At 47.5% G+C, this 22,585-nt stretch overlaps 18 protein-coding genes across 18 annotated transcripts; 7 read left to right on the top strand and 11 right to left on the bottom strand.

Moving 5' to 3' along the window:
* Positions 1–94: 94 nt before the first annotated feature.
* Positions 95–1,042, bottom strand: OGAPHI_007351 (uncharacterized protein; the record flags this gene model as incomplete). Its single annotated transcript, XM_046208738.1, has 1 exon — positions 95–1,042. The coding sequence occupies one exon, from the start codon at positions 1,040–1,042 to the stop codon at positions 95–97; it is 948 nt and encodes a 315-aa protein (XP_046057857.1).
* Positions 1,043–1,447: 405 nt separating this feature from the next.
* Positions 1,448–1,931, top strand: OGAPHI_007350 (uncharacterized protein; the record flags this gene model as incomplete). Its single annotated transcript, XM_046208736.1, has 2 exons — positions 1,448–1,482; positions 1,562–1,931. The coding sequence occupies 2 exons, from the start codon at positions 1,448–1,450 to the stop codon at positions 1,929–1,931; spliced, it is 405 nt and encodes a 134-aa protein (XP_046057856.1).
* Positions 1,932–2,064: 133 nt separating this feature from the next.
* OGAPHI_007349 (uncharacterized protein) lies at positions 2,065–2,643 on the top strand (the record flags this gene model as incomplete). Its single annotated transcript, XM_046208735.1, has 1 exon — positions 2,065–2,643. One exon carries the CDS (start codon positions 2,065–2,067, stop codon positions 2,641–2,643), a length of 579 nt encoding a protein of 192 aa, XP_046057855.1.
* A 52-nt stretch (positions 2,644–2,695) lies between these two features.
* OGAPHI_007348 (uncharacterized protein) lies at positions 2,696–3,367 on the top strand (the record flags this gene model as incomplete). The annotated part of the gene is made up of 1 exon (XM_046208734.1): positions 2,696–3,367. The coding sequence occupies one exon, from the start codon at positions 2,696–2,698 to the stop codon at positions 3,365–3,367; it is 672 nt and encodes a 223-aa protein (XP_046057854.1).
* Positions 3,368–3,369: 2 nt separating this feature from the next.
* OGAPHI_007347 (uncharacterized protein) lies at positions 3,370–5,298 on the bottom strand (the record flags this gene model as incomplete). The annotated part of the gene is made up of 1 exon (XM_046208733.1): positions 3,370–5,298. One exon carries the CDS (start codon positions 5,296–5,298, stop codon positions 3,370–3,372), a length of 1,929 nt encoding a protein of 642 aa, XP_046057853.1.
* Positions 5,299–5,374: 76 nt separating this feature from the next.
* Positions 5,375–6,145, bottom strand: OGAPHI_007346 (uncharacterized protein; the record flags this gene model as incomplete). Its single annotated transcript, XM_046208732.1, has 1 exon — positions 5,375–6,145. The coding sequence occupies one exon, from the start codon at positions 6,143–6,145 to the stop codon at positions 5,375–5,377; it is 771 nt and encodes a 256-aa protein (XP_046057852.1).
* A 124-nt stretch (positions 6,146–6,269) lies between these two features.
* Positions 6,270–6,872, top strand: OGAPHI_007345 (uncharacterized protein; the record flags this gene model as incomplete). The annotated part of the gene is made up of 1 exon (XM_046208731.1): positions 6,270–6,872. One exon carries the CDS (start codon positions 6,270–6,272, stop codon positions 6,870–6,872), a length of 603 nt encoding a protein of 200 aa, XP_046057851.1.
* Positions 6,873–6,877: 5 nt separating this feature from the next.
* Positions 6,878–8,608, bottom strand: OGAPHI_007343 (uncharacterized protein; the record flags this gene model as incomplete). Its single annotated transcript, XM_046208729.1, has 1 exon — positions 6,878–8,608. The coding sequence occupies one exon, from the start codon at positions 8,606–8,608 to the stop codon at positions 6,878–6,880; it is 1,731 nt and encodes a 576-aa protein (XP_046057849.1).
* On the top strand, positions 7,818–8,099 carry OGAPHI_007344 (uncharacterized protein; the record flags this gene model as incomplete). Its single annotated transcript, XM_046208730.1, has 1 exon — positions 7,818–8,099. The coding sequence occupies one exon, from the start codon at positions 7,818–7,820 to the stop codon at positions 8,097–8,099; it is 282 nt and encodes a 93-aa protein (XP_046057850.1).
* Positions 8,609–9,061: 453 nt separating the features above from the next.
* On the bottom strand, positions 9,062–11,448 carry OGAPHI_007341 (uncharacterized protein; the record flags this gene model as incomplete). Its single annotated transcript, XM_046208727.1, has 3 exons — positions 9,062–9,538; positions 9,620–10,103; positions 10,196–11,448. The coding sequence occupies 3 exons, from the start codon at positions 11,446–11,448 to the stop codon at positions 9,062–9,064; spliced, it is 2,214 nt and encodes a 737-aa protein (XP_046057847.1).
* OGAPHI_007342 (uncharacterized protein) lies at positions 9,731–10,126 on the top strand (the record flags this gene model as incomplete). The annotated part of the gene is made up of 1 exon (XM_046208728.1): positions 9,731–10,126. The coding sequence occupies one exon, from the start codon at positions 9,731–9,733 to the stop codon at positions 10,124–10,126; it is 396 nt and encodes a 131-aa protein (XP_046057848.1).
* A 141-nt stretch (positions 11,449–11,589) lies between the features above and the next one.
* On the top strand, positions 11,590–18,690 carry OGAPHI_007337 (uncharacterized protein; the record flags this gene model as incomplete). The annotated part of the gene is made up of 1 exon (XM_046208722.1): positions 11,590–18,690. The coding sequence occupies one exon, from the start codon at positions 11,590–11,592 to the stop codon at positions 18,688–18,690; it is 7,101 nt and encodes a 2,366-aa protein (XP_046057843.1).
* OGAPHI_007340 (uncharacterized protein) lies at positions 12,357–12,701 on the bottom strand (the record flags this gene model as incomplete). Its single annotated transcript, XM_046208725.1, has 1 exon — positions 12,357–12,701. One exon carries the CDS (start codon positions 12,699–12,701, stop codon positions 12,357–12,359), a length of 345 nt encoding a protein of 114 aa, XP_046057846.1.
* On the bottom strand, positions 14,676–15,092 carry OGAPHI_007339 (uncharacterized protein; the record flags this gene model as incomplete). Its single annotated transcript, XM_046208724.1, has 1 exon — positions 14,676–15,092. One exon carries the CDS (start codon positions 15,090–15,092, stop codon positions 14,676–14,678), a length of 417 nt encoding a protein of 138 aa, XP_046057845.1.
* Positions 17,017–17,493, bottom strand: OGAPHI_007338 (uncharacterized protein; the record flags this gene model as incomplete). The annotated part of the gene is made up of 1 exon (XM_046208723.1): positions 17,017–17,493. One exon carries the CDS (start codon positions 17,491–17,493, stop codon positions 17,017–17,019), a length of 477 nt encoding a protein of 158 aa, XP_046057844.1.
* Positions 18,691–18,728: 38 nt separating the features above from the next.
* OGAPHI_007336 (uncharacterized protein) lies at positions 18,729–19,663 on the bottom strand (the record flags this gene model as incomplete). Its single annotated transcript, XM_046208721.1, has 2 exons — positions 18,729–19,511; positions 19,622–19,663. The coding sequence occupies 2 exons, from the start codon at positions 19,661–19,663 to the stop codon at positions 18,729–18,731; spliced, it is 825 nt and encodes a 274-aa protein (XP_046057842.1).
* A 34-nt stretch (positions 19,664–19,697) lies between these two features.
* On the bottom strand, positions 19,698–21,965 carry OGAPHI_007335 (uncharacterized protein; the record flags this gene model as incomplete). The annotated part of the gene is made up of 1 exon (XM_046208720.1): positions 19,698–21,965. One exon carries the CDS (start codon positions 21,963–21,965, stop codon positions 19,698–19,700), a length of 2,268 nt encoding a protein of 755 aa, XP_046057841.1.
* A 74-nt stretch (positions 21,966–22,039) lies between these two features.
* On the bottom strand, positions 22,040–22,531 carry OGAPHI_007334 (uncharacterized protein; the record flags this gene model as incomplete). The annotated part of the gene is made up of 1 exon (XM_046208719.1): positions 22,040–22,531. The coding sequence occupies one exon, from the start codon at positions 22,529–22,531 to the stop codon at positions 22,040–22,042; it is 492 nt and encodes a 163-aa protein (XP_046057840.1).
* Positions 22,532–22,585: the final 54 nt, after the last annotated feature.

The raw sequence follows: 22,585 nt of genomic DNA, 5'->3' as shown, positions 1-22,585 counted from the left end.
CGGAGTAATTAAAAAATCCCTGCTTTGGCGCGGCTCATGACCCAATAATTAATCCGACTCGAACAACTCCGAGACACTCCTCACACCACTTTTTCTAATCCATCTCGCGTTTTTTAAGGAAAAACATCCCAATCTGTACTTCTCGAACCACTTTTGCCAGCTCATTATCCGGAGAAACTTCCTGTAGGTTTATCAATGTACGCAGGAAAGTCCGCATACTGTTAAAATCCCGTTGTATAAGATCGAGATGTCCCAACTGGTTTTGTTTGTCGAACAAGAACGTTCCCTTATACTTTAGTCTTGAACATGGGGCAACGTACCAACAAGTTTGTAGTTTCCCTGTTTCGTCAATCAGGGGGGACGATTTGTTGGCCCATTCTGTCTCCTGCTTGATGGTGATATCTGTAGATTGTGTGATTTTGATTGCCGGAGTATATTTGTACTCCTTGAGGATCATCAGTCCGTAAACATCGCTATCCACAAGAGCAGAAACTCTGGATGACGGATAGTGTTGGGTCAGATGGTACAAGAACCTCTTGGTGAGCCTATCCGGGAATCCTTTAGCTGTGATGAATATTTTGTTTGAATCCTTCTCGTTATCACACAGTTTGGCGAAAACAGACTCTTTTTCCACCACCACTATTTCTTCTGGGGCAGGAGACAGAAATGAAAAGTCTTCGTGGTTCGAGTTGAGTGAAATCAGCGGCAAGAGTGCAGACCCTTCGGTTTTCTCGATACTGACCAATCTATCTTTATAATAAAATTTAAGATCCCCAAAAATTATGCCCTTTTGTGCTGCAACCACCCCCAAACTTTCGATGGAAACTCCAAACGAGCACGCATAGTCGTCAATGCACTGGTTGATCACGGCCTGTTTTTTAAACAGAGTCACATCGCGATAGTATATTTGACGTTTTGACACAAACGAGTTGGCAGAGAGCTGATCAAACAGTAGTCGGAGCACTTTCAAATAACAAACAAATTTGAGGTTGGTTTCGGGATCCAACGAGGGGAATCTGATTTCAGTAACACTGGAGATCATTGTGGGAATGCATTGGTCAGAATCACTTTTACGTTTGAGACAGTCTTTCTGTTTCTTCAAAACAAGACAAATGGCCTCTCCCTTGCGAAACCCATTATCAACAAGAGATAAGATGCTCCATATACGTTCTTTGATTTGGGGACTCAATGTTAGAGACGAAAAACAAGGAAAAGTTGGGTTTTTCTTACACAGAACTCAGTTCTGGCGAGATAGTAATCACTCTGGTTTCCATAGATGAAACAATAATTAGAGAACAAATGAAATCACCCTGTAGCCTAATTGTGGGCCCATGGGGAAAAAAAATGCGAGAGGTGGTGTACGGGTGTGTGGAAAGAAAAAAGATGACGACACTAGTGCAAATTGTCTGTTCTAGTGAGGGTCCTTAAAAGGCAGCAAGAGTGCCCGATGAGAGAGACTAGTGCGTATTCACTTGGTTTCAGGTATGATTGCTGTGGCAATTTTGTGCTGTTTTACATTCGCTCTAATATTGCTCCTGGCTGTGTATTGGGGAGTGCAAAGCTACCAGAGGCTGGTGCTACCTTTATTCACGGTGCCAACGCAAAACGAACTCCGTCAATCTCAAACGGAGCCCGACTTGCCCCCCTCATACTCAGAAACACAATTGGCTGAAATACCCGCCCCGTATACCGGAATTAAGTCCTCGTATTCTGTTCCGGAGTTGAAAACGACGAAATGCTATCGTGACTATAAGGGCCGTCTGCGCCAGGTTCGAGTGGCGCAGTTTTTAGACCCTTCCACGATGAAATTTTATGACGAAATACTGATTGTTCCTGATATCGTCCCAGAATATATACAGGGCATTGAGCCTCATCGAGAATCCAATATTTTAACGGTTCCTGTTCAAGCCCATTCATACAATTTACGCTAATTAATTGGTTGGTTGCCAATTCCATATAATCTGCAACCCAGGAAAAAGATCGTCGCGACGGAATTGCAGTAGCAAAATTTATTATCTGTGGTTTATAAGGCAAAAGTTTCTCCTCTAATTCAACTTTGCCATCATGTTACAAGGTCAATCGGTCGATTTGGCCAAAAGATACTGGTCATATTCTAATGATGGGTCAAGATATGCATTTTTCGCTTTTCTTGCTGCTGTGATTGTGATTTTTTTCGTTTTTACATGTTTGCTTAATGTCCGCAGAATCAGACGGGGAAGAACTCCTATTATTTCGCAGTACTTGGCTCCTCCAAGCTACTACCAGTCCGAGCGTAATCGCCACGAAAACAATGGGGTGCAGTTACCTACATACACTGCCCAGCCGAACCCGAATCAAGACATCGGATATTACGACTCCAATGGCAATTTCATCCCATACTCCAAGACTGACGGCACTGCGACCTCTACAAATCCATTCGACAACCAGGGAACGGGAACGGCGTCGACCCAGGGCAACAGCAACGCTGCAGGTAACACTACTGGCAACGCTGAACCTCTCAGTCAGCCTGAGCAGGCGCACGCTCGCCCAGAAAACAGCCCTCAGGCCTACCCTAGCGCCAACCCCCAGCCTTCTAGTACATCTTCCACTGGAAATTACGCTCCGCCTCCAGGTCCTCCTCCTACTCATGCTAAAGAATACTGATAGATGTCTGGGTGCAAGGGTGTTAAAATCTGTGTAAAAATAATCTAAAAGTATGAAGAAACAGAGTAAAGTACAGAAACCTGCAAAGCCGGCCTCCAACTCGCTCAAGCAGACAGAGGCTAGAAAGAAACAGGTTTTCAAGACCGTTCTGGCACATCCGTTTTCTCAGAGAAACATCTGGCCTGCTGTGAGCCCGGAACTTCAAACAGATGTGGTTGATCTTCTGTGTTCAGCACTCAGGGAAATCGGCACTTATAACCAGCTTTCTGCTTCTGAGAGAACGAAAATGAGTCTTAAGGAGCCAGAAATCTCCCAATACGTTCTTTACGGGTTCAATAATTGCATGAAAGCGCTGGAAAACCAGGCCAAACTAATACGAGCTGACAAATTCGACCCGCAACAGGACACTGCACTGCAATATCTGTTTGTTTGCAAGATCGATATGACAACTCCGCTTCTGTTCCAACATTTCCCGGTACTTAGTCGTTATTCGGCCGTCAAATTAATACAGCTACCTAAAAGTACAAATCAAAGACTTCAACAAGCTTTGGGCCTGAAGAAACCAACAGAGGTGTTGGTTCTATCTCAAGGTGCAGCCAAGATGTATCCTGCTCTTGCCAAGCTGGCAGGATCAGTAGACGACGTGGATATCGGGTTCCTAAATAACGGTCCATTCAAGGCTAACATCAAACATATACTGACGCATCAAACGTTCAAAAAATGAGGCTATAGAATAGCACGCGCTATTTTAGAAGAAACTTGTCCAACACTTTGAGCCGGTCTACGCTTCATGTCTCCCAGAAGTCTTGTGATCGTATTGGGCGTCCAATTTGGTGGTTTGGTTGAGAAATTCGGATTTGTCGAATTGTCAATTCCTTCCACAAACTGGTTGGTCAACTTGTTGAAATAAAGTAAGGAAGACGCCCTTGTCATGCCAACATAGACAATCCGACGCTGGATTTTGTTCATTTTGAACGAGTTGTTCCCTGATAGAACGAAAACTATCGGGAACTCGAGGCCCTTGGCCGTGTGTATAGTGGAGAAATTGACCTCGTTGTCGTTCGAAGTTTTGATGTTGCTACTGGAAACTAGAGCGTCGCTGTTGTAGTTTTCCATGAAGTAGGAAAGCACGGTATGGTTAGACGATGCAAGTGGTATGGCTCGTTGAAGAGTTTCGTAAATCGTGTGGAAATGAGCTCTGTATGCAGAGAGTTGGTCGTTTGTCAATCCTTTGATGTTGAGCATTTTGTCGAGCCCCAATTTCTTTCCAAGCTCCAACAGAGTCACAACAATATCGTCTGGATCGTTCTGGTCCAGGTTCAATCGGCTTTCCCGTATAAGATTTGCGTATTGTGCCAACTCCTCCATCTTCTTTGGTTTCGGGTATCCAGACTCTAAAAGATAGTCGTAAACGGAGGTCTCGTTAGCGGTCGCCAAAAGAGCTAGTTTACGAAGAGTAGACTCTCCAACTCCCTGGATGTTTGAGAGCGACCATAGCAACGAGAAGTTGTTGGACGGATCAACCAGTGTGCGAACATACTGCATCACAAAAGAAACAGGGCTCTGGATCCACCGTGGACTGTTATTTAGCCGGTAATGTCCAAACGTGTTTCGTTTTTCAAAGTAGTTGATTGCCGTGTCGATCTCCCTGTTGGTGTAGCTTAATATGGCCACATCTGACGGCTTGATAAGTCCATTCGAACGGTCAACCAAACGGGAGACCTCGTCGTGGATGAACTGATGTTCGTGGGCCTGAGACGTAAAGGACAGTCTGTATGATGGAACCTGACACGAATCCTTGACACTTGTGTGTTCTGGCATGTTTGGCCCGAGAATTTGGGACGCAAACTGCAAAACCTCAGGAGTCGATCTGAAAGACTTGTTGAGTCGGACAATTTTGTGACTTGGCCGGTATTTAACCAGTTTCTCCCAGTTTGTATCGTAAGATGCTCCCAGAAACCCGTAGATGGACTGGTTCGGGTCGCCCGCAAGAGTCAGATGCCGTCCTTTGCTCATGGAAAGCACCATATCCATCACTGCCGGGTAGATATCCTGGAACTCGTCCACGATAACCACACGGAAACTCTCTGCGAACTTGGGGATCTTGATCGGGTCCTCTATAAGCCTGACACACTCTTCCAACAGGTCGTCGTGGGTATAAATCTGTTTCTCGCCAAACATCTCCAGGATGCTGGGTGTCTCGACTTTAGTGGTCGATCGACGCATATCTTTCAGCAAGGTGCGCAGCTCCAAAGTGGACAGCGACTTGCGTTCAGGGAACACCAGCTTGGCGAGTCGTTTGAGGTCGTCGTCGTCAAGCACCTGGTAGTCCAGACACGTCGAGCCCACGACTTTACCAGCAAACGAGTGGAAGGTCATGACGGGGATTTGTAGGGCCATTGGGCCCAGCACGAGTTGGAGTCGCGACCGGATATCGTTGACGGACCGGTTGGTCAGACTGAGCACGGCGATCTCGTTGGGCCGAATATCGTGCGGCGACTGTTCGCTCAAGATGTATGCGATTCGACTCGCTATGGTTCGTGTTTTCCCCGACCCTGGACCTGCGCTGATCCCCAGAACCGTGTCTGGCTCGAATTCGCTCAGGATGGCTTTATGTTGCTGTTCGGTACACTTTATCACTAGATCTGTGGACATTTGTATAGATTATTGGGGAAACATGGTTGGAAAGCAGAACAAAGTGCGCGAGCGAAGTTTTTTGATCTATCGTAAATTATTTAGTGTTTGAGTTTGTTTCATATCCTTGGCGAGCGACCTTGGCGGCCTCGATTTTGGCTCTTTCCGGGTCCAAGTACTCAAACTCGCTTGTTAGGGGTTTCAGATCGGCGTCGAGCTTGATGGCGATCGGGATCCCGTTCGGGATGTTCACCTTGCTGATAGCTTCGTCACTGATCTCGTATAAATATTTCACCAACGCACGAACAATCGAGCCGTGCGTGACAATGAGAACGGTTTGGTCCTTCTTCAAACGTGGGTCAACCTCGCTGGTGTAGAATGGGAGCAATCTCTGAAGTGTCATGCGTAAAGACTCTCCGCGTGGTAGCTCGGACTCTGGAGTGTCCAAATACCTTCTGTCGTCGATCGAGTAGTATTTATCGCCCTTCTCAGATAACGGAGGACACCCGTCGTACGCACGCCGCCAAAACTGGTACTTTTCCTCCCCGTAAGTCTCTAATATATGGCCCTTGGATTCTCCCTGAAGCTTACCGTAATGTCTCTCGTTGAGCCGCCAGGTCTTGAAAACGTCCACATATTGAACATCCATCTCCTCCAAGATGATGTTGGCCGTCTCGATGGCCCGCGACAGTCTCGACGTGAAACAGACGTCGGGTTGCACGTATCCGGACTCAGAAATCAGCCGCGACGAGTGCCGCGCCTGCTCACGCCCGGTCTCGCTCAGCTTGATGTCCACCCATCCACAGAACAAGTTGTCCTTGTTCCAGAGCGATTGTCCATGGCGGACCAAAATTAGGGTGCCTGTCATTCCTTTGCACTCTTCCGATAATAAATAATGGCTAAAAACTGATTCACGCAACTTTTTTACGGCTGTGCTCCAGTATTTACAACAGCTCAACTTCTGATTTGCCACTCTCCTGAGATCTATACAGATGAGATTGCCTCGAACATTATTTTTAGCGCCAAGACGGTTTGCCTCGTCGCTAGCCGCCGCCAACGAAGTGCAACAGGCCAAAATGCTGGCCCGTGTGCAGAAATTCGACGAAAAGTCGCACATATTCCGCATGCTAGACGATCTCCACATGCTTGTTTTAAGAAAGGGGTACTACAACGTCAATGTCAACAAGCTGGGTTTCCTGTCCAATTCGGCAGAAATTCGCAACAAGTACTCCAACCTGTACCACATGTTCGATATAGAGGACGCCATCTCCCGTCATTTCACTAAAACACCCCTCTTATCCGCTCCACAGCCGGCCTCTAGTCTGGAAGCCGCCGCTCCAGCACTGATGGTTGTGTTGAACTCCATGAGACAGCGCAAGGAGTCTCCAGTCGACAGGCACATCAAACTGCTCCACAATCTCGCTGGAAACGACGTGGAGCTCAAGCAGGGCGTCCAGAATGTTCTCAAAGCTTTTGAGAAAGAAGACGACTTCTTTTATCAATACGTGCTCAACCTATGGGAAAAAAAGAAAGAGTACAGCCGAATGATTGCAAAACAAAGACAGGCAAAGGAAGCCGCGCAGAAAAAGAATTGATTGACCTAAATACAACAATAGTTCCCAAGGTACCCTCCAATCTTGGCTTCTTTACCCCACCAAATAGCACAAAGATCCACCAGAACTTGTGTGTCTGTGCTGCTATAAGGATCCATTCCCATTTCATACACGTCCTGCGGCTCGATCCATAAGCTCTCGTCGCGAGAGGACTGGTTCACCAGCGAGTCAGATTCGGCCGTATGCTCGTTCATATGCTCGGACTCGCTGTTATTTATTATGTCAACCAACATTGTGAACAATCTGATGGTCAATTTCTGGAAATATCCAAGCAGAGAAACCACCTGTTCAACCTCGTCTTTGTCCACGTCGTCAAACAGTTCATATTCAAGCTCAAACTCGACTTTGTGGGTCTCGCTGCTTCCTGCCGTGGCCCACCATGAAAGACCTTTCCACATAACTTCTCTAACTGATAGTGGTTCGGTAGAGAGTCTTGCGTGAGCAGGGAGTTTCACTTCCAATTCATCGACGCCGCTTTCCAATGGTTGCACGTTATCAAAGAAATTCGCATAAACGAGCTTGAAGCGGTTGAAGTCTCTGGACGTCGCCAAGATCGGTTCCGAGGATCCGGCTTTGAAGATTTGGGGCTCCTCGCTGTCGTTCTCGGGGAATCTTAGCGAATAATCGTACAAATCGGTTTTCTCCAGAATAATTTGGTCCGTGGTTGATGCAATGAACCCGGCCTTGCGGTTTCTCAGAAACCCGATGTCGTTGACACAGACGTTATAGATTGGCACGTTGAATGCCAATTCGTCCAGGTCGGTGACTCCGGATTTGAGCAGCGTCTGTCTCAAAGTTTTGGGAACAGACGAGATCAGAGAAACGCAATAGATGATTTTAGAGAACCCGCTTATGGACTGGTGCGAACCCTGTGGCGCGTAAAGGATGATTTTCTTGCGCAAAAGCGCAAGTTTCCACAGACGGAAGATGAGCGGGCCCATTGAGCTCAACAGCGGGAGCAACGAGTTGATCATGTGGTCATCATCAATATTGAAATTTTCGGCATTCAGATCGTCAATTTTTTGTAACGAGGGTTCTCCAACGAATGTTCCGGCAGACGTTCCGCTGCCTGCGCTGGTAGTTGTGTCGGTGTTGTTTTGCGCTTCGTCGTTGATCAACGTTTGGATAGACTTTCTTCTATTTATATTAACATTTTTCATGATATCTTTGAATTTGGAGTTCAAGTCTCCGGACCCTTTGAAACGTTGAACTTCCCAGAATTGTTCCAGGTATTGTAATTGTTCGTGTTGGTTGTCTGAGCCAACGTAATTGGTAACAAGCATGTTTAGCTGGTCTTTGTAGTTCCAGCACGAGGAGTAGATTTTGGGATTCCATGTGACTCCAACATGTTCCGGGTCAATTACCACACCCAGAGAGTACATCTGAACAGATTTTCTATCAATGCTTCCGTTTGTTTCCTGAAGGGAAGACAGGTTCTGTCTGAAGACGGAGATTCCGTAAAGCAGTGGTTTTTGGTCTGTGGGCTGGCCAACTTGCTTCTCTTGAACAAAACAGATAATATCTGTTTCAACTGAATGTAGTCCGGAAGGAAGGGCCTTGAATTCAAGACCCTTTGAAGGATATATTGTCTCGTTGAGAGATCTGAACCATGCCAATTCGTAACCTGTGTGAACGTCGAACTTGGCCAGGAAGATGGCGCAAATAGGCGCGAGCCTGGTGGCTGCGGGTTTGGGACTCAACAGAGTGGGATGTTCCATGGCGGAGAGAAGAATTGTAAAAAGCGAGTTTTTCCACTTGCTTGCATCTTTTAGCCTACGTTAGGGTATTATGGTGATGATGTAAGCAGACGCGACAGTGGAAATTGTTGTAGAGGAGATCGAAAAGGCGGATAAAGAGGAGGGCAAGCGGCATGAAATAAAGTACATAGGAGATTGAAGATGGGTGGAAGTGAATTGGTGAATTACCACTCAAATTAATCCCCTCTTTGATAAAATAATTCTTCTCCTTTTGGTAGCTACCTTTCTTCACGTTTTTAATTTCTTCTACATTATATTGAATTAATTCCTTGCAAAATTGAATATACGACATGACACTTGTTGTATGCCATTGCACAGACCGTAAAACACAACAACAAATAAACATTACGACAAACTACTCGCTTCTCTTGAAATTCCATTCCTAATATACAATTACTACTGAATACACCGTACCTAAGCAGAGGTAGCAGAAGTGTACTTGGTAACAGATCTGGTACCCTCGGAAACAGCGTGCTTAGCCAATTCTCCTGGCAAGATCAATCTGACAGCAGTTTGGATCTCTCTAGCGGAAATAGTGGACTTCTTGTTGTAAGCAGCAAGCTTGGAAGCCTCAGAAGCGATTCTCTCGAAGATGTCGTTCACGAAAGAGTTCATGATGGACATAGCCTTCTGGGAGATACCAGTGTCTGGGTGGGTTTGCTTCAAAACCTTGTAGATGTAAGAGGAGTAGGTCTCCTTTCTAGCCTTGGTTCTCTTCTTAGCATCGGAAGAGGCAGCGGTCTTCTTTCCGGCTGGCTTTTTCTCGGCTGGGGCCTTAGAGGCTGGCTTCTTTTCTGCTTTTGGGGCCATTTTCAAAAATAAAGTTAATACTAAGAGGACAAACAGGGCGAATGCACCGTTATTATATAGCTGTGGGTGGTTTGTTTCCAACTGTTGACCGCGTCGGTATATGTTTTACTCCCGTGTCTGTGTAAAACTGTGCCCTAACTAAAAACAAATCCTGAAATTTACGCATAACGCGCGTGTAAATCTGGGAACCAGTTTTTCGCTCCATGCGTGCTCCCCAACATAAATACAAGATAATGCCCCCGTCCCGTGTTTCCATCTTTTTAAATTATCAAAATGTCCGGTGGTAAAGGTGGTAAAGCAGGTTCCGCAGATAAGGCTTCGGTCTCCAGATCTTCTAAGGCTGGTTTGACTTTCCCAGTTGGTAGAATCCACAGATTGCTCAGAAAGGGTAACTACGCTCAAAGAGTTGGTTCCGGTGCTCCAGTCTACTTGACTGCTGTTCTGGAGTACTTGGCTGCTGAAATCTTGGAGTTGGCTGGTAACGCTGCCAGAGACAACAAGAAGACCAGAATTGTTCCAAGACACTTGTTGCTGGCTATCAGAAACGATGAGGAGCTTAACAAGCTCTTGGGTTCTGTCACCATCGCCCAGGGTGGTGTCTTGCCAAACATTCACTCCGACTTGCTTCCAAAGAAGCTGCCAAAGGCTAAGGGTTCCCAGGAGTTGTAAGAGTAGGCAAAGTCCAGTGTATATTAGTTAGGTAAGTGATTCACTATATTTTGAGTAAAGCTGTATTACCGTTGTCCAACGACGTCCACAATGATGTTGATGATCGACACAATCACCTCTGCACCAATCAACATGATCACAATGAACTCCAAATACTCGTCGTTAGAGTGTCCGAGCTGTTCTTTTAGCATCTGCAACAGATCACTGATAACTTCTAGACGTTGGTTCAACAGGGCAACACGCTGGTTGATCTCCATGTATCCTCTAGTTGCCTGGTAGATCGGCTCCAACTGGGGCTCCGACCACATCAGTTCGGGCGAATCCAGCACAGACCCGTGCAAATTGATGTTTATTCGTAGAATGAACAATTCTCCGATAGATTTCATGATTTCTTCTCTGGTCATCTCCACCTTACCCGTTTGGGCAATCTGCTGCGGGATGTCTTGGGTGTCCTCGATGGTGTTGTCGACCAGCTCTTCAAACAACGAGATCTTGACCGACTGCGAAATGGCGTACGAAATACTCAGCTTGAGCATGTAGTTAGAGTCGTCTCTTAAGGTGATAAAGTCGTTGTAGATCCGCGGCTGGTAACTGTGAGTGATGTAATAGTTGAACTCCTCGGCCTGAACGTCTTCATCAGCAAGCTTTTCGTTCTCAAACTTGGCAAGGTCAACTAAAAAGGCGTTCTCCTCTCTCTCGTTAAATCCCCATAAAACAACCACTCCGTATTCAAAAATAAACACATCAGTGGAGTGCTTGCCAACATCGATCTCGCCACCTTCGTCGTCAAGTCGAATAGTCTCTGTGGCAACCGAACTTTTATCGCCAAAGTCCGGCCGTTTACCAGAACTGCTGCTGTTGCTTCTCCAGTCCTTATATGCAAATGGAGTGTAGATACACTCGTCGAACAACTTGGGCATTGTTCCGTGGATCCGTTTGCGGTCTTTTAGCCACCGGATCAGATCGCGCATCTTGTACGAACCAGCCGTACAGTACGCGGTGACTCGCGGAAGCAACGACCGGTGTTTTTTGCCCAACCGCTCAGCATCCTTACGTGCTGGTCTATCTGTGATTTTCTGTAAAGAGTACGACTTATCCACGCTGGAGTCGATAGAAGTGTAATCTAATTGGTCGGGCAACAGTTTCAGCTTCTGACTTGTTCTGCTTGTTCTTTGAGGCACAATGTTGGGACCAAGCTCCTTGGCAACGTTCTTAGGTTTGGGCCCTTCTCCCAGGTTCGAAGCGGGTCGCGGACTCGTTTCCCCGGCCATCGAACCGTATGGATTGTCTGAAAGCAGCGCTGTTCGTTCTGAAGCGGACATAAAAGGAAATAAACGGTGGGTTCTTTAAAAAGGAGGATTAATTTAATTTACAAGTATTTTTTTTACCTAGACTGTACCTCATACTAAAAAAAAAAATTTTAGAAATATTTCACTTTTAAAAGATTTTCTTTAAACCGTCTAATGGTCAAGAAACGTGGAACTGAATCCGGTCGAAGATTCGTCTACACGTCCTTCAAGGACCGTATCGATGCGATCCAGATCGATCCGGTGCACAAACTCGATAAAAAGGCCTTCCATGAAGCCGAAGTCTCGCATTTCTTATCTACCTTAGACCACTGGAGAGAAATCAACCTCTCGAAGTCGTTCACAGAACTTGTGGAAGTTCTGGACCCGCTGTGTTTGAGTCTTCCACAGCTACTGTACCACCAGAGTCAGATCTTCCAGCACGTCAATGATGCATTGACTCTGGGTGATAAACTCTCGTTGCAACCGGTTCTCGAGCTCTTGACCCAGTTCTGCCATGATCTCGGCTCAGACTTTTTGCCATACTACTCCAAGACACTTGAAACACTCGTTCAAGTGGCAACCACCCAGTCAGATGCAGATTCCCTCGAGTGGATGTTCAATGCTTTGGCCTATCTCTTCAAATACCTATCCAAGGAACTGTCTAAAGACCTGGTGCCGACTTTCAAGCTGCTCGAGCCCCTGATGAACTCCAGCAAGAAGACGTATTTGGCTCGGTTTGCCTCCCAGGCAATGTCGTTCCTGGTCAGAAAGGCCAGCTCCAAATCATTGCTAGCATTTGTTGAGGTTGCAATGAACCAGGATCTTGACGTTGACACTTACTTCAAGTCTGTCGTGGTGATATTTGCCGAGGCAATGAAAAACGCTGGCGAGTCGCTTCATTCCAAGAGCCCGATCATGCTCGACGTGCTCACACATGTGTGTCAGCAGTCGGAATCCAAGACCGCCGTACTGTCTGACATTTTGATGGAAGTTCTCGAACACGTCTCTGACGGCGAGCTCGTGTACAGTTCCGTGCTGGAGAAGCTTGACTTCCAGTCTGCTGGAAGTGTGTGGGTTTTGACGACACTGGCTTTCGCTGAAAGCGGTAAGAAAGTGCCCAACTGGTCTGTCATATTCGACGGTGTTTCGCAACTGCCCCAAGACTCCGACCTGGTTCTTCTATACGCCACTTTAATGAGAAACTCCGACCAGCAGGAGCTGTCCAAAAGACACGTTGCTTTGTTCACCACCATGATGTCAAAACAGAACCAGTTCTTGCCCTTCATCGACGCTGCTTTGGAAATTGCTCCAGAAAGAACTCTGGGGTACGGAAAAAAATACATCACCAGTTTCATCACCAAGAACTGGGAGCAAAAACACAAGGAAATAGCATACTTTCTCGATAGAATGAACTCCAAGAACGTGCAGCTGGATGTGGTGATACTGCGCGAGTTCAACGAGTACATCCAGTCGAGTGTGGACGAGGGTCTTTATTGGAGACTGCTACTGCTCCAGTACACCAAGGCCACCATTGACCAAGAACAGCTGATTTCCAAGCTACCACAGCTCTCTGCCAGCGAACAGGGCCTCATTCTTAAGGTAGTGTCAAAGGTGGAGTTGTCTAGCGATGACTACCAGACCATAATCGACCAGATTGCAACCTCTGCTACCAACCTGACATTCTTGGAAGGTGTCTATGAAATTGTCATGAAGAACCCACTTCCGTTTAGAAATGACCAGGAACAGCTGCTGGATCTGTTGTCAGCCAACCTTGTTCTTCCATCCCACTCCGTTCGCGAAATCACACTTAATATTATGATGCTTCTTTTCGAGGAACCACCAGAGCCATTGGGAGTTTGTCGCTTGATCGAGCAGATTCCACTGGATTTGCAAACTGGAAGAGAAATTCAACTGCGGTACAGAGCTCTCGTGCAGACGTTCATGGACTCACCAAAGAACGATCTTATGGACTCTATTGTGGCCAAGTTTAGTGTTGGCCAAATGTCCAACAAGTTCTCTCCATCTTGGAACGGAGTGCTCGAGTTCTTGGAAGGTGTGTTCAAACGGATCGAAAAACCTCTTTGGGAACAGATCGAGCCATTCTTGACGCGCGAGTACGAGTCCAAGACGTTGGACAGCGACGAAGAGATGCTTGATACTGTTTGGAATGGACTCAACCCAAAATTGGTTGGCTACGTGGAGAAAGTCGGAGCAGTGACACAGAAATACGAATCTGTCGACAAGAACTTTTCCAGCAACGAAGAGAGTGTTGAGTTTACGGAGTTCTACAGAGAACAGTGTTTACGCATTTTGCAACGGCTACCGAAATTGGCAGAGACTCATTTCAACGTGCTGCTACCATTTGTGGTTGAAGACGACGAGGACACCGTGAAATGGTCCGTCAAGGACAGAAATAGCGTGGTGGAGATCATGGCGAAGTTCCAGAACCTGCGCAGGGTCCCAGGAGCAGACACCGTGCATACCTTCTTGTTGCGGTTGTTGGCTAATAGAAGCGTCCAGACACAGAAACTCGCGTTTGGAGCTCTGTCTAACTGGAAAAACCCGGCATACAACAGATACAGAGACAACCTTAACGGGTTGTTGGACGATATGCTTTTCAGAGACGAGGTTATCAACCTGCTACAAAATAACGAAAAGAATATTATTCAGCCAGCTGACGAGGAGATTGTGATGCCGTTGATCTTGAGAATTCTGTTTGGTCGTGCTCAGACGTTGAAGACCAGCGGAACAAAACAGGGAAGAAAGATGGCTGCCGTGAAGGCCATCTCGAACCTCAGCGAGAAACATCTCCAGGACTTTTTGGCTCTTTCTTTTGAGAAATTGAACGAAATGAGAGACCAGAACGTCAACTTCAGATTGATTCGCACAGCCAGCGGATTCCTGAACATGGTTTCGGACTTGCTACCGTCGATTGGACGAACCAGAGGAGAATGTCTTGCTATTCTTCTGGATCCTCTAATTTATTCTCTTAGTGTTTCTGAGAAAGCTATTGGATCTGATGACGAGATTCTCGACAAAGCCGCTAGGAACAACAGACAGCTTGGGTTCCGTGTCCTGTTTGAGGTCGCCGACTATCTAGGCGAAACGTTTGACTGGCAACCGTACGGCGACGTGATCTACACGAACCTGGTGCAGCACAAGATGGCCAACTTCGCCGAGGAGAACTTGCAACAGCCTTCGTCTCTTATGAGACTGATGACGTCGCTATGGCCGGCTCCCAACATGCAATTTTTCTTGAACTACGACGAATTTGCTCCCGTGAAGGCCTTGATGGGTGTCCTGAAGCACGAAAAGGCCAAGGAGTCTGTGCAGGTGGTGATTTTGCAATTTGTGAACAAACTGCTCAACAGCACGTCCAGCGACGAGAAACACATCGATATGATGCTTTTGATCATCTCAGAGTATCTGAATGCACTGGTGCAGCTATTCGAGCTATCTGATAGCAGAGAGGTGAACTCGCTGTGTGTCAAGATCCTGCACACTCTGGTCGAGAGAGACCTTATTACTGGAAGCGATAGCAGCAAATACCTGGTGGACTCTTTGGTGCTGGTTCTGGACAAACCGGCCTCCCAGATCGACATGAGTACGAGAACAGATATCGTTTCCGTGTTGGCTATGGTTACCAACCATATCGACTGCACATTGATGGAGATCATGCCCTTGTACAAGAGTATGGCTCCGCTTTTGAAAGTTTACGACGAACGTGAAATGAGAGTGGCCATTTGCAAGGTTTATCTGACATTGGGCAAGAAATATGCCGAGTTTGAGCGTGTTTCCGAGATCATTGATGCTTTGAACGCATACTCGCCAAAGAGAATCCGCGAACCAGATTACGAGCGTCGTCTTGAAACGTACAGAAATATCGACAAGGTATTGTATGATAGTCTTTCAGGATCAGAGTGGCTTCCGGTGATCTACACGGCACTATATCACGTGAATGACGAGGCTGACCAGGCAATGAGATCCTCTGCTGGCAACACATTGATCAGGTTCGTGGACGTTTCCGAGAACTTCCAGGATATCTTGCACGAGATTGTGCTTCCAGTTATCCGTCCAGGTTTGAGACGCAAGAACGAGCTTGTTCGGCTGGAGTACATCAATGTTGTCGCCCGTGTGGTGGAGATTGGATCAGACTTGGCAGACATGAAGGTGCTGCTCCACGGCGGAGATGAGGAAGCCAATTTCTTCAAGAATGTTATGCATCCACAGGTCCACAGAAGACAGAGGGCTATCAGAAGATTGGGCGATTTGGCTTCGGAATTTACTGAACAGTCCATCTCGCACTATCTGTTGCCGATGATCGAGAAGTTCGTTTACTGGGAAGACGACAAGTACAGAAACTTGGCCAACGATACGGTTGCAACCGTTTCGAAACTGGCTGCTTTTGTCAGCTGGAACCAGTACCGTGCTATTCTCAGCAGATACGTCAGTACCATGGCAACAGCGTTGCAAAAGGAGAAGCATGACGAGCTAAGAGACTCGATCTTGCTGGTGACCAGTGTGGCCAGTGCTCTGAAAGACCTGCAAAAACGGCAACCTAGAGATCTGCCGTCTGGCGAGAAACTGGATGGAATCATTGTCGATACGCTGATTCCGCAGATCAAGAAGGTGTTGACGAAACGTGACGAGCAGACGGTGGTTCATCGTGTTGTTCTATCAGAGGCGCTTGCTTCTCTGATTATCTGCTGTTCCGAGGAAAAGATGCAGAGCGAGCTGCCGGGAATTTTGACGAGTATTTGTCAAATTCTAAGAGCCAGATCCGAGGAGCTCAGAGACGCCGTCAGAAAGCATCTGGGAAGAATTGCCGTTGCTCTGGGGTCGTCGTACTTGAAGTTTATCATGCAGGAGCTCAAAACCGCGCTCAACAGAGGTCCTCAGATCCATATCTTGAGTTACACTTTCCACTACCTGTTAATTGTTCTTGACAACGTGCTGACCCAGGGAGACCTGGACGAGTGCACAGGGTACGTGATTGAAGCGGTGATGAACGATATTTTTGGCACGGCGAGCGAGGAGAAAGAGGCCGAGGGATACAACAAGAAGATGAAGGAGATCAAGCACAACAAGAGTTACGACACCGCTGAATTACTCGCCAGTAAGATGCTTTTGCAGAACTTTTCGCAGATTCTGAACCCAATCAGACTTCTTTTGCGCGAAAAGCTGGCGTTCAAGGTCCAGAAACGTTTGGACGAGCTTCTGAGACGGGTTTCCATTGGGTTGCAGAAAAATGCCGAAGCCAGCTCCACTAATTCCATCTTGCTCTGCCACGAGATTTACAATCAGTCGTTGGTGCAAGAGGAGGAAAAAGTTAGACGCGAGACCGAGTCCGAAGACCATTTCCTGGTGAAACTGGACTCGAAGCCGCAAAAAACCCAGATGGAGTACACTTTGTACTCCAAAGTTCTGCAAAAATTTGCGTTCGACCTGCTTTTGGCTGTTGTTTCGAAAAACCAGCAGCTTTTCACTCCAGGTAATCTTGAAGAGTTTGTTCCGTTGTTGGAAACCGGCTTATCGTCTGGAGACGAAGGTGTTGTGATCTCGTCGCTAAAAATGCTTACACTGCTGTCTCGTCTTGAATTCTCAGAAACAGTTAATGGCCAGTTTACTGCGTGCGCCAGAGCAACACTGAAGATCATCAAGGACATCCCAAGCACCAACAATGAGTTGTGTCAGAACTCGCTCAAGTTCCTCAGCTCTGTGATCAGAAACAGGGACGGTTTGCTGCTTAAGGACACTGCGGTCAGCTACATTTTGAAAAAGATCGAGCCTGATTTGGACGAACCAATGAGACAGGGAGTCGCTTTCGGGTTCGTCAAGGCATTGATAGCCAAACATGTCATGCTGCCTGAAATATACGATGTTTTGGAAACGGTTTCGCGGATCATGGTCACCAGTACTTCTGCAGAGATTAGACAAACTGCCAGAAGCGTTTTTTACACGTTCTTGATGGAATACGACCAGAGTCGCGGTAGGCTGGAGAAACAGTTCAAAATGCTGCTTGGAAACCTGGAATATCCTGCTCAAAGCGGTCGTCAGAGTGTGATGGAGCTGATTCATCTGATTGTCAAAAAAGCCGGAAAAGAGCTGCTGTCGCTGGTGGCCTCGTCGTTCTTTATTGCTCTGGCCAACGTCTCGGTGACGGACGAGTCTCCGTCGTGCCGTGAGATGGCTTCCGAGGTTCTTTCGCAGATCCTCGGCCGCGTGGACGACTTGGCATTCATCGACAAGTGCACAGCTTCGTGGATCGGTAACACCAGAAACGAGCTTCTGGTCAGGTGCGGCCTGCACGTGTACCAGCTGTATGTGGAAGCTGTTGGAACGGAGAACGTTGTCTTAAACGAGGTTGCTTTGGAAAAGATCAACTCTTTGCTTGCTGCAAGCACCAAGTCGAGCGAGCCGACCGTCAGCTGGGAGTTGGTGTATTCGTCGATCATTGCGTTCGAGAAACTTGCGGAGAAAACAGACGTCTACAAAGAGAAATACACCAACACCTGGTCTTCCATCATCGAGTGTCTTTTGTACCCTCATTCGTGGATCCGGCTGGCTACTTCGAGACTGGTGGGGCGGTATGTGCAGGAGTATGCCAACGTCGAGGACAAGACGTTGCAAACAATCGCCTACAGATGTTTCAGACAGCTGAGTGCTCCGTCAATCTCGCAGACTCTTGCTAACGAGGTTGCAAAGACTTTGGTGTATATCTCGAAGATATGGGCACAGAACAACACTCTGTTTGTTCCGGTGGATACTGACGAGGACAAGAAGCAAAGTGTACTGGATTGGGCGCTCTTGCGTGTGTGCGGAGTGCTCAAGAACGAGTCTGCTCCACCAAAAGACTTGATCACCACCAAAAAGGCCATGATCAGCTACTGTGTGTTTTTGACCGGATTCCTGGACGCAGAGACTTTGCAACACGCCATCATGCCGTGCCTGGATCCGCTGATCATTCTGTCGGAACAGGAACCGGCCATCGAAGACACTGGCGAAAATACGGTGCCTGTGATGGCTTCCAAATGCTTGGAGCTGGTTTCCGACAAAATCGGAGTCAGCGAGTACAATTTGGCGTACGCGGCCACCAAAAAGGCCATCATGGAGCGCAGACATGAAAGAAAGACTAAGCGCGCGCAATTGTCGCTCAACAACCCAGCCGCCGCTGCCAAACGGAAACTCAAAAAACACTCTAGGGAACGGGAAAAGAGAAAGCATCTCAAAGACGAAAATGGCCTGTACCGTGCCAAAAGAAGAAAAGAGCATTAAACTTAATAGAATACTTCGCAATAAGATACATTACTACATCACAAAGGCGGCCGGTCCTCCTCTTTGAAACTGACTTCGTCGTCGTCGTCGTTTTCGTTCAAAGGCATGGAATCCAGCTCGTCCTCATCGTCCTCGATCTCGTCGTCCTCGTCGTCCTCGATCACGTCCATCTCGGTAACCTCGTCGTCCTGGTCAGGCCCTTCTGGTCCGTCTAGCTCCTTTTTAAGTTCCGGGGTCTTGCCGTTTTTCTGCTTGGAGTTGTACTCCTTGATCTCCCGCTGGTACCTCAATCTATCCTGCTCGTACAGCTCGTAGAACGGCTTTCTGGCTACATCGTCCAGGTTGCGCCACGCCTCGGTCATCGCCTTCGACAGGTCCGACGGCACGCTCGGGTCCTTCGCCTCTATCTGTTTCTTCACCTTCTCCTTCTCCAGATCGCAGAATATCAGGTACGCGTTCGTTGGCCGCTTAGGAATACTCGGATCCTTCAGCCGCTGCTTTTTCAATGTGTTTGTGTTTCCGCGCTTCTTCTTGGCAACAAGACTGCCCACAGAAGCGCTGAATCCGTTCTTGGCCAAAGAGAATGGAGTCTTTGTCAAAAGATGTGTCACGTCGGCTAACCGCAGCCCTGCGATCTCCTCGCCATCCAAATCCTCCGCACTCAATTGGTCCACGTTCGGAATGCTCACCTCGTCCGCCTTGCGACCCAAAGCCTCTAACAAAAGTGCATACTCGTATCGAAGACGTTCCACAGCCTGCTTGCCCCGTGACACCGCCACAGACGTCACCAGGTTCTCCTGCTCGAGCTCATCAATCTTGCTCTGAAGATCGACGCATTTCTGCCGCAATACGTCTGATTGTTAGTCTCCGGGGTCTGAAACTTACCTTCGCCCATTTCGCAATATATACGCACTTATTTTTTTTCATCTACTTTACGAAATTTACAATCTTGAGCCTGGCAGGAGCAACACATCCGTGCACCACAAAGAACAGCCAAATCGGCTCACTCACCAGAGCAGCTCCTCTTCGAAATAGTCCACGTTCTCGTCGCCACGGAGACATTCGACGGTTGAGTGTCGCACGTCTGCATTCATCGACGATGGCCCGCACGCAATGACAGCAGTGGCCCCGTTCAAACTCCGAATGTACGACGGTAGCTCTGCGCTTAGATCCGGCTTGTCTCCAACGTTCAGGCTCACGTGACCAACCTCGTCTCTGAGAAGTCGTTGCAAAAAGTCGATTTTCTCTGCCAACGACGGGTCCAGAGACTCGCTAATCGAGAGGTCGTCTTTCTGTTCATGCACAGACGGCATTTCCTGGAGTTCTTTGTTAGTTTCCTGGTCGAAAACGAGTTTCAGCTCGGGGTCCACGATATCTCGGGTTATGAAGATCTGCAGCTCAACAAGTCCCTCAAACGGCGCAATGCTTTCAATGTCCTTTTTAAAACTCATCAGAGACTCAAAGCTGGGCGCAACCCAGACAATGCTGATGGAGTTTTCCGATTTTAGTTTATGGCCCCGCAGTACCTGGGCTCTATAAGTCTGAGCAAGATACAGCGCAATGGTGTAAACAACCGTCATTCCCACACCGCCAGCGATAAACACCGAGTGGTTATATGCTTTGAACGGAATCGTGGCTCCGTACGGTCCTTCCACAACCAACGGCACATATGCTTCGTTATTGGGCGTGGTTGCAATATAATCTGCCAGGATTCGTGTAAGTCCTTCCTTCACCCTAATAATGAACACCAGCTGGTTGAAATTTTCCTCCGCTGTGGACGAGACGATCGTGAACGGATGCGCTTGCCAGAACATGTCCTTCTTCAAAAAATAGATCCAGCAGTACGCTCCAGGGAACGCTCTCCACCAGCCAGAATGGTTTATCTCAACTCTGATGGAATGCGGAACCTGTTTGTATCCATTCTGGTCCATCACCGTCTCAAACAACACCTTGCACTTGCCCTTTAAGACTCCTCCGCTGATGATGACCTTGCCGACTCTGAAAACGTACTCTGCTGCCCAAATCCCAAACGAGGCAGCAATGTACTCGATCCAGCCCAAAGTGATGCAGTGGTACCAGACACCTACGACAAACACCACAATCAGCAGCTTGTGTGTCATCTTGAACCATTCGTAGAAATGGGACCGGAAAAACGCAAAGAACGTTGTCAAAGTGACGGCCGTGAACGCGGCATTTGCACACCGCCATTTCGTCAGCCCCCACCGTGCGATGTAGTCGCCGCGAGTATCCACGTAGAGCAGATAGAACGCGGTATGCAAAACAAACAGAACAAAAATCACCCGCGAGATCCATTTGTGGTACATCTGGAACTCTCTATAAGATGTTCCCGTCAACATCAATAGAGGATTATTTCTGGCCGAGAACAGGAAACTGAGCGGGAGCTGGGTGATGGCAATGATACCCGTTCTATCGGCTATGTTAACCCATTTTTGTCCGCTAGGACAGCGGAACACGCTGTTTGGTACCACTATTTTGTAATTGACGCAGCACAGAATGGTGACTAGTGCAATGTAGGTGCAAATGATGAGAATATGGACTCTCACTGGAAGTCGTTGAAGGAACAGGTAGATGGACTTTTGGACATAGAAGAGTAGCTTGTGCTGCCACTTTTCGGAAGGTTTTGGGATCTGCATAGGTTTCACCACTAAGGACGATATGAAATGGCGTCTAGTCCACTTGACAGCTTTCAGGTTGCAAACGTTGGAAAACAAATAGGGAAAGCACCATCGCGCGATGTTGAAGAACAACGCCGATAGAAAAACACACCCCCAGTAGCCAAGCAAAGCGTGTCCATATTTGGTTGCCAGTTTTCTGTGGTTTATTAATACAGTGACACTTTGGTGCGTTGTGTTATACATTTCATCATCAAACATGATAGGATGGTGAATGACGGACAAGTTGGCGATTTCCGCGTGTTCAAGGTAATAGCTGGAGGCGTTTTCGTTCTGTTTGACAAGATCGGTGAAATTGTATTTGACAAGGGCTTGGTTTTCGCAAACGTCCAGTAAATAGTCGTAAGCTTTGGTGAGAGTGGAGCTGTCGCTGGAGAACTTCTCGATACAGAGCAGCACCGACCCCAAAAACGCAGGACATCGACACCGGCATTTGTACGCCAGATCATCTCCCTTGCAGTCAAACGGGAAATTTGTAGCGTTATTGGCAATGAACAAACAGGTTGCACCTTCGGCGCTGGTGATTCCGCGCGCCCAGGCACCGGGCGTTAGCATGATGAGCAGTAGATATATCAAGAACATGATGTAAGAAAAACCCAGGTTCTGCAAATCGGGAAGAAATGATTAAAAGGAAGCCAGGAGCCAGAGTTGCACCACTATTCTGGAGACATAACCATCAGAATTATTAGCGGCGGCACGATGTACATCCAATATTTCTGAATAAAGGATTTTTCTGCAACAGGAGCGGCTTTGTGGTCTTGCGGAGGGTCTTCGCGCGGAGGGTAGATTATTTGTGGCGACACCACCTTGACGATCGACTTTTGGGCGTTATCCGATTCGAGCAACGACAAAGCAGAAACTTCGTTATTGTACACTTCCACGACCAGGGTGTCGTTCAATGGGAAGTTGAGCTGTTTGGTGTTGAAACATGGGAAAACAGGCTCCGATTCGAAGGCCAAACCGACGCAGTACACGTCGTCCGGCAACTGGGCTGTATCTTTAAGTCTCCATCTGTTGGTGAAATAGAGCTCGGCGAACTCCGTGGCCGGCGTGGCCGAGTTCTGGGCGGTTAATTGGTACGTTTTGTTCTCGTTAAGCGAGAAGGCCAAGCAGCAGGACGCCCAAACCAAAAGAAATACAAGATTCATGGTGAAGAAAATATATACACTGAAATAAATTTGATTTAGAGGCCCGGTGTCCAC

The sequence above is a fragment of the Ogataea philodendri genome (genome assembly GCF_020536065.1).
Source record: "Ogataea philodendri strain CBS6075 chromosome Unknown scaffold12, whole genome shotgun sequence".
Classification (NCBI taxonomy): Eukaryota; Fungi; Ascomycota; class Pichiomycetes; order Pichiales; family Pichiaceae; genus Ogataea; species Ogataea philodendri.
The sequence above is the reverse complement of the archived record's forward strand: the minus strand, read 5'-3'. Positions and strand labels throughout refer to the sequence as shown.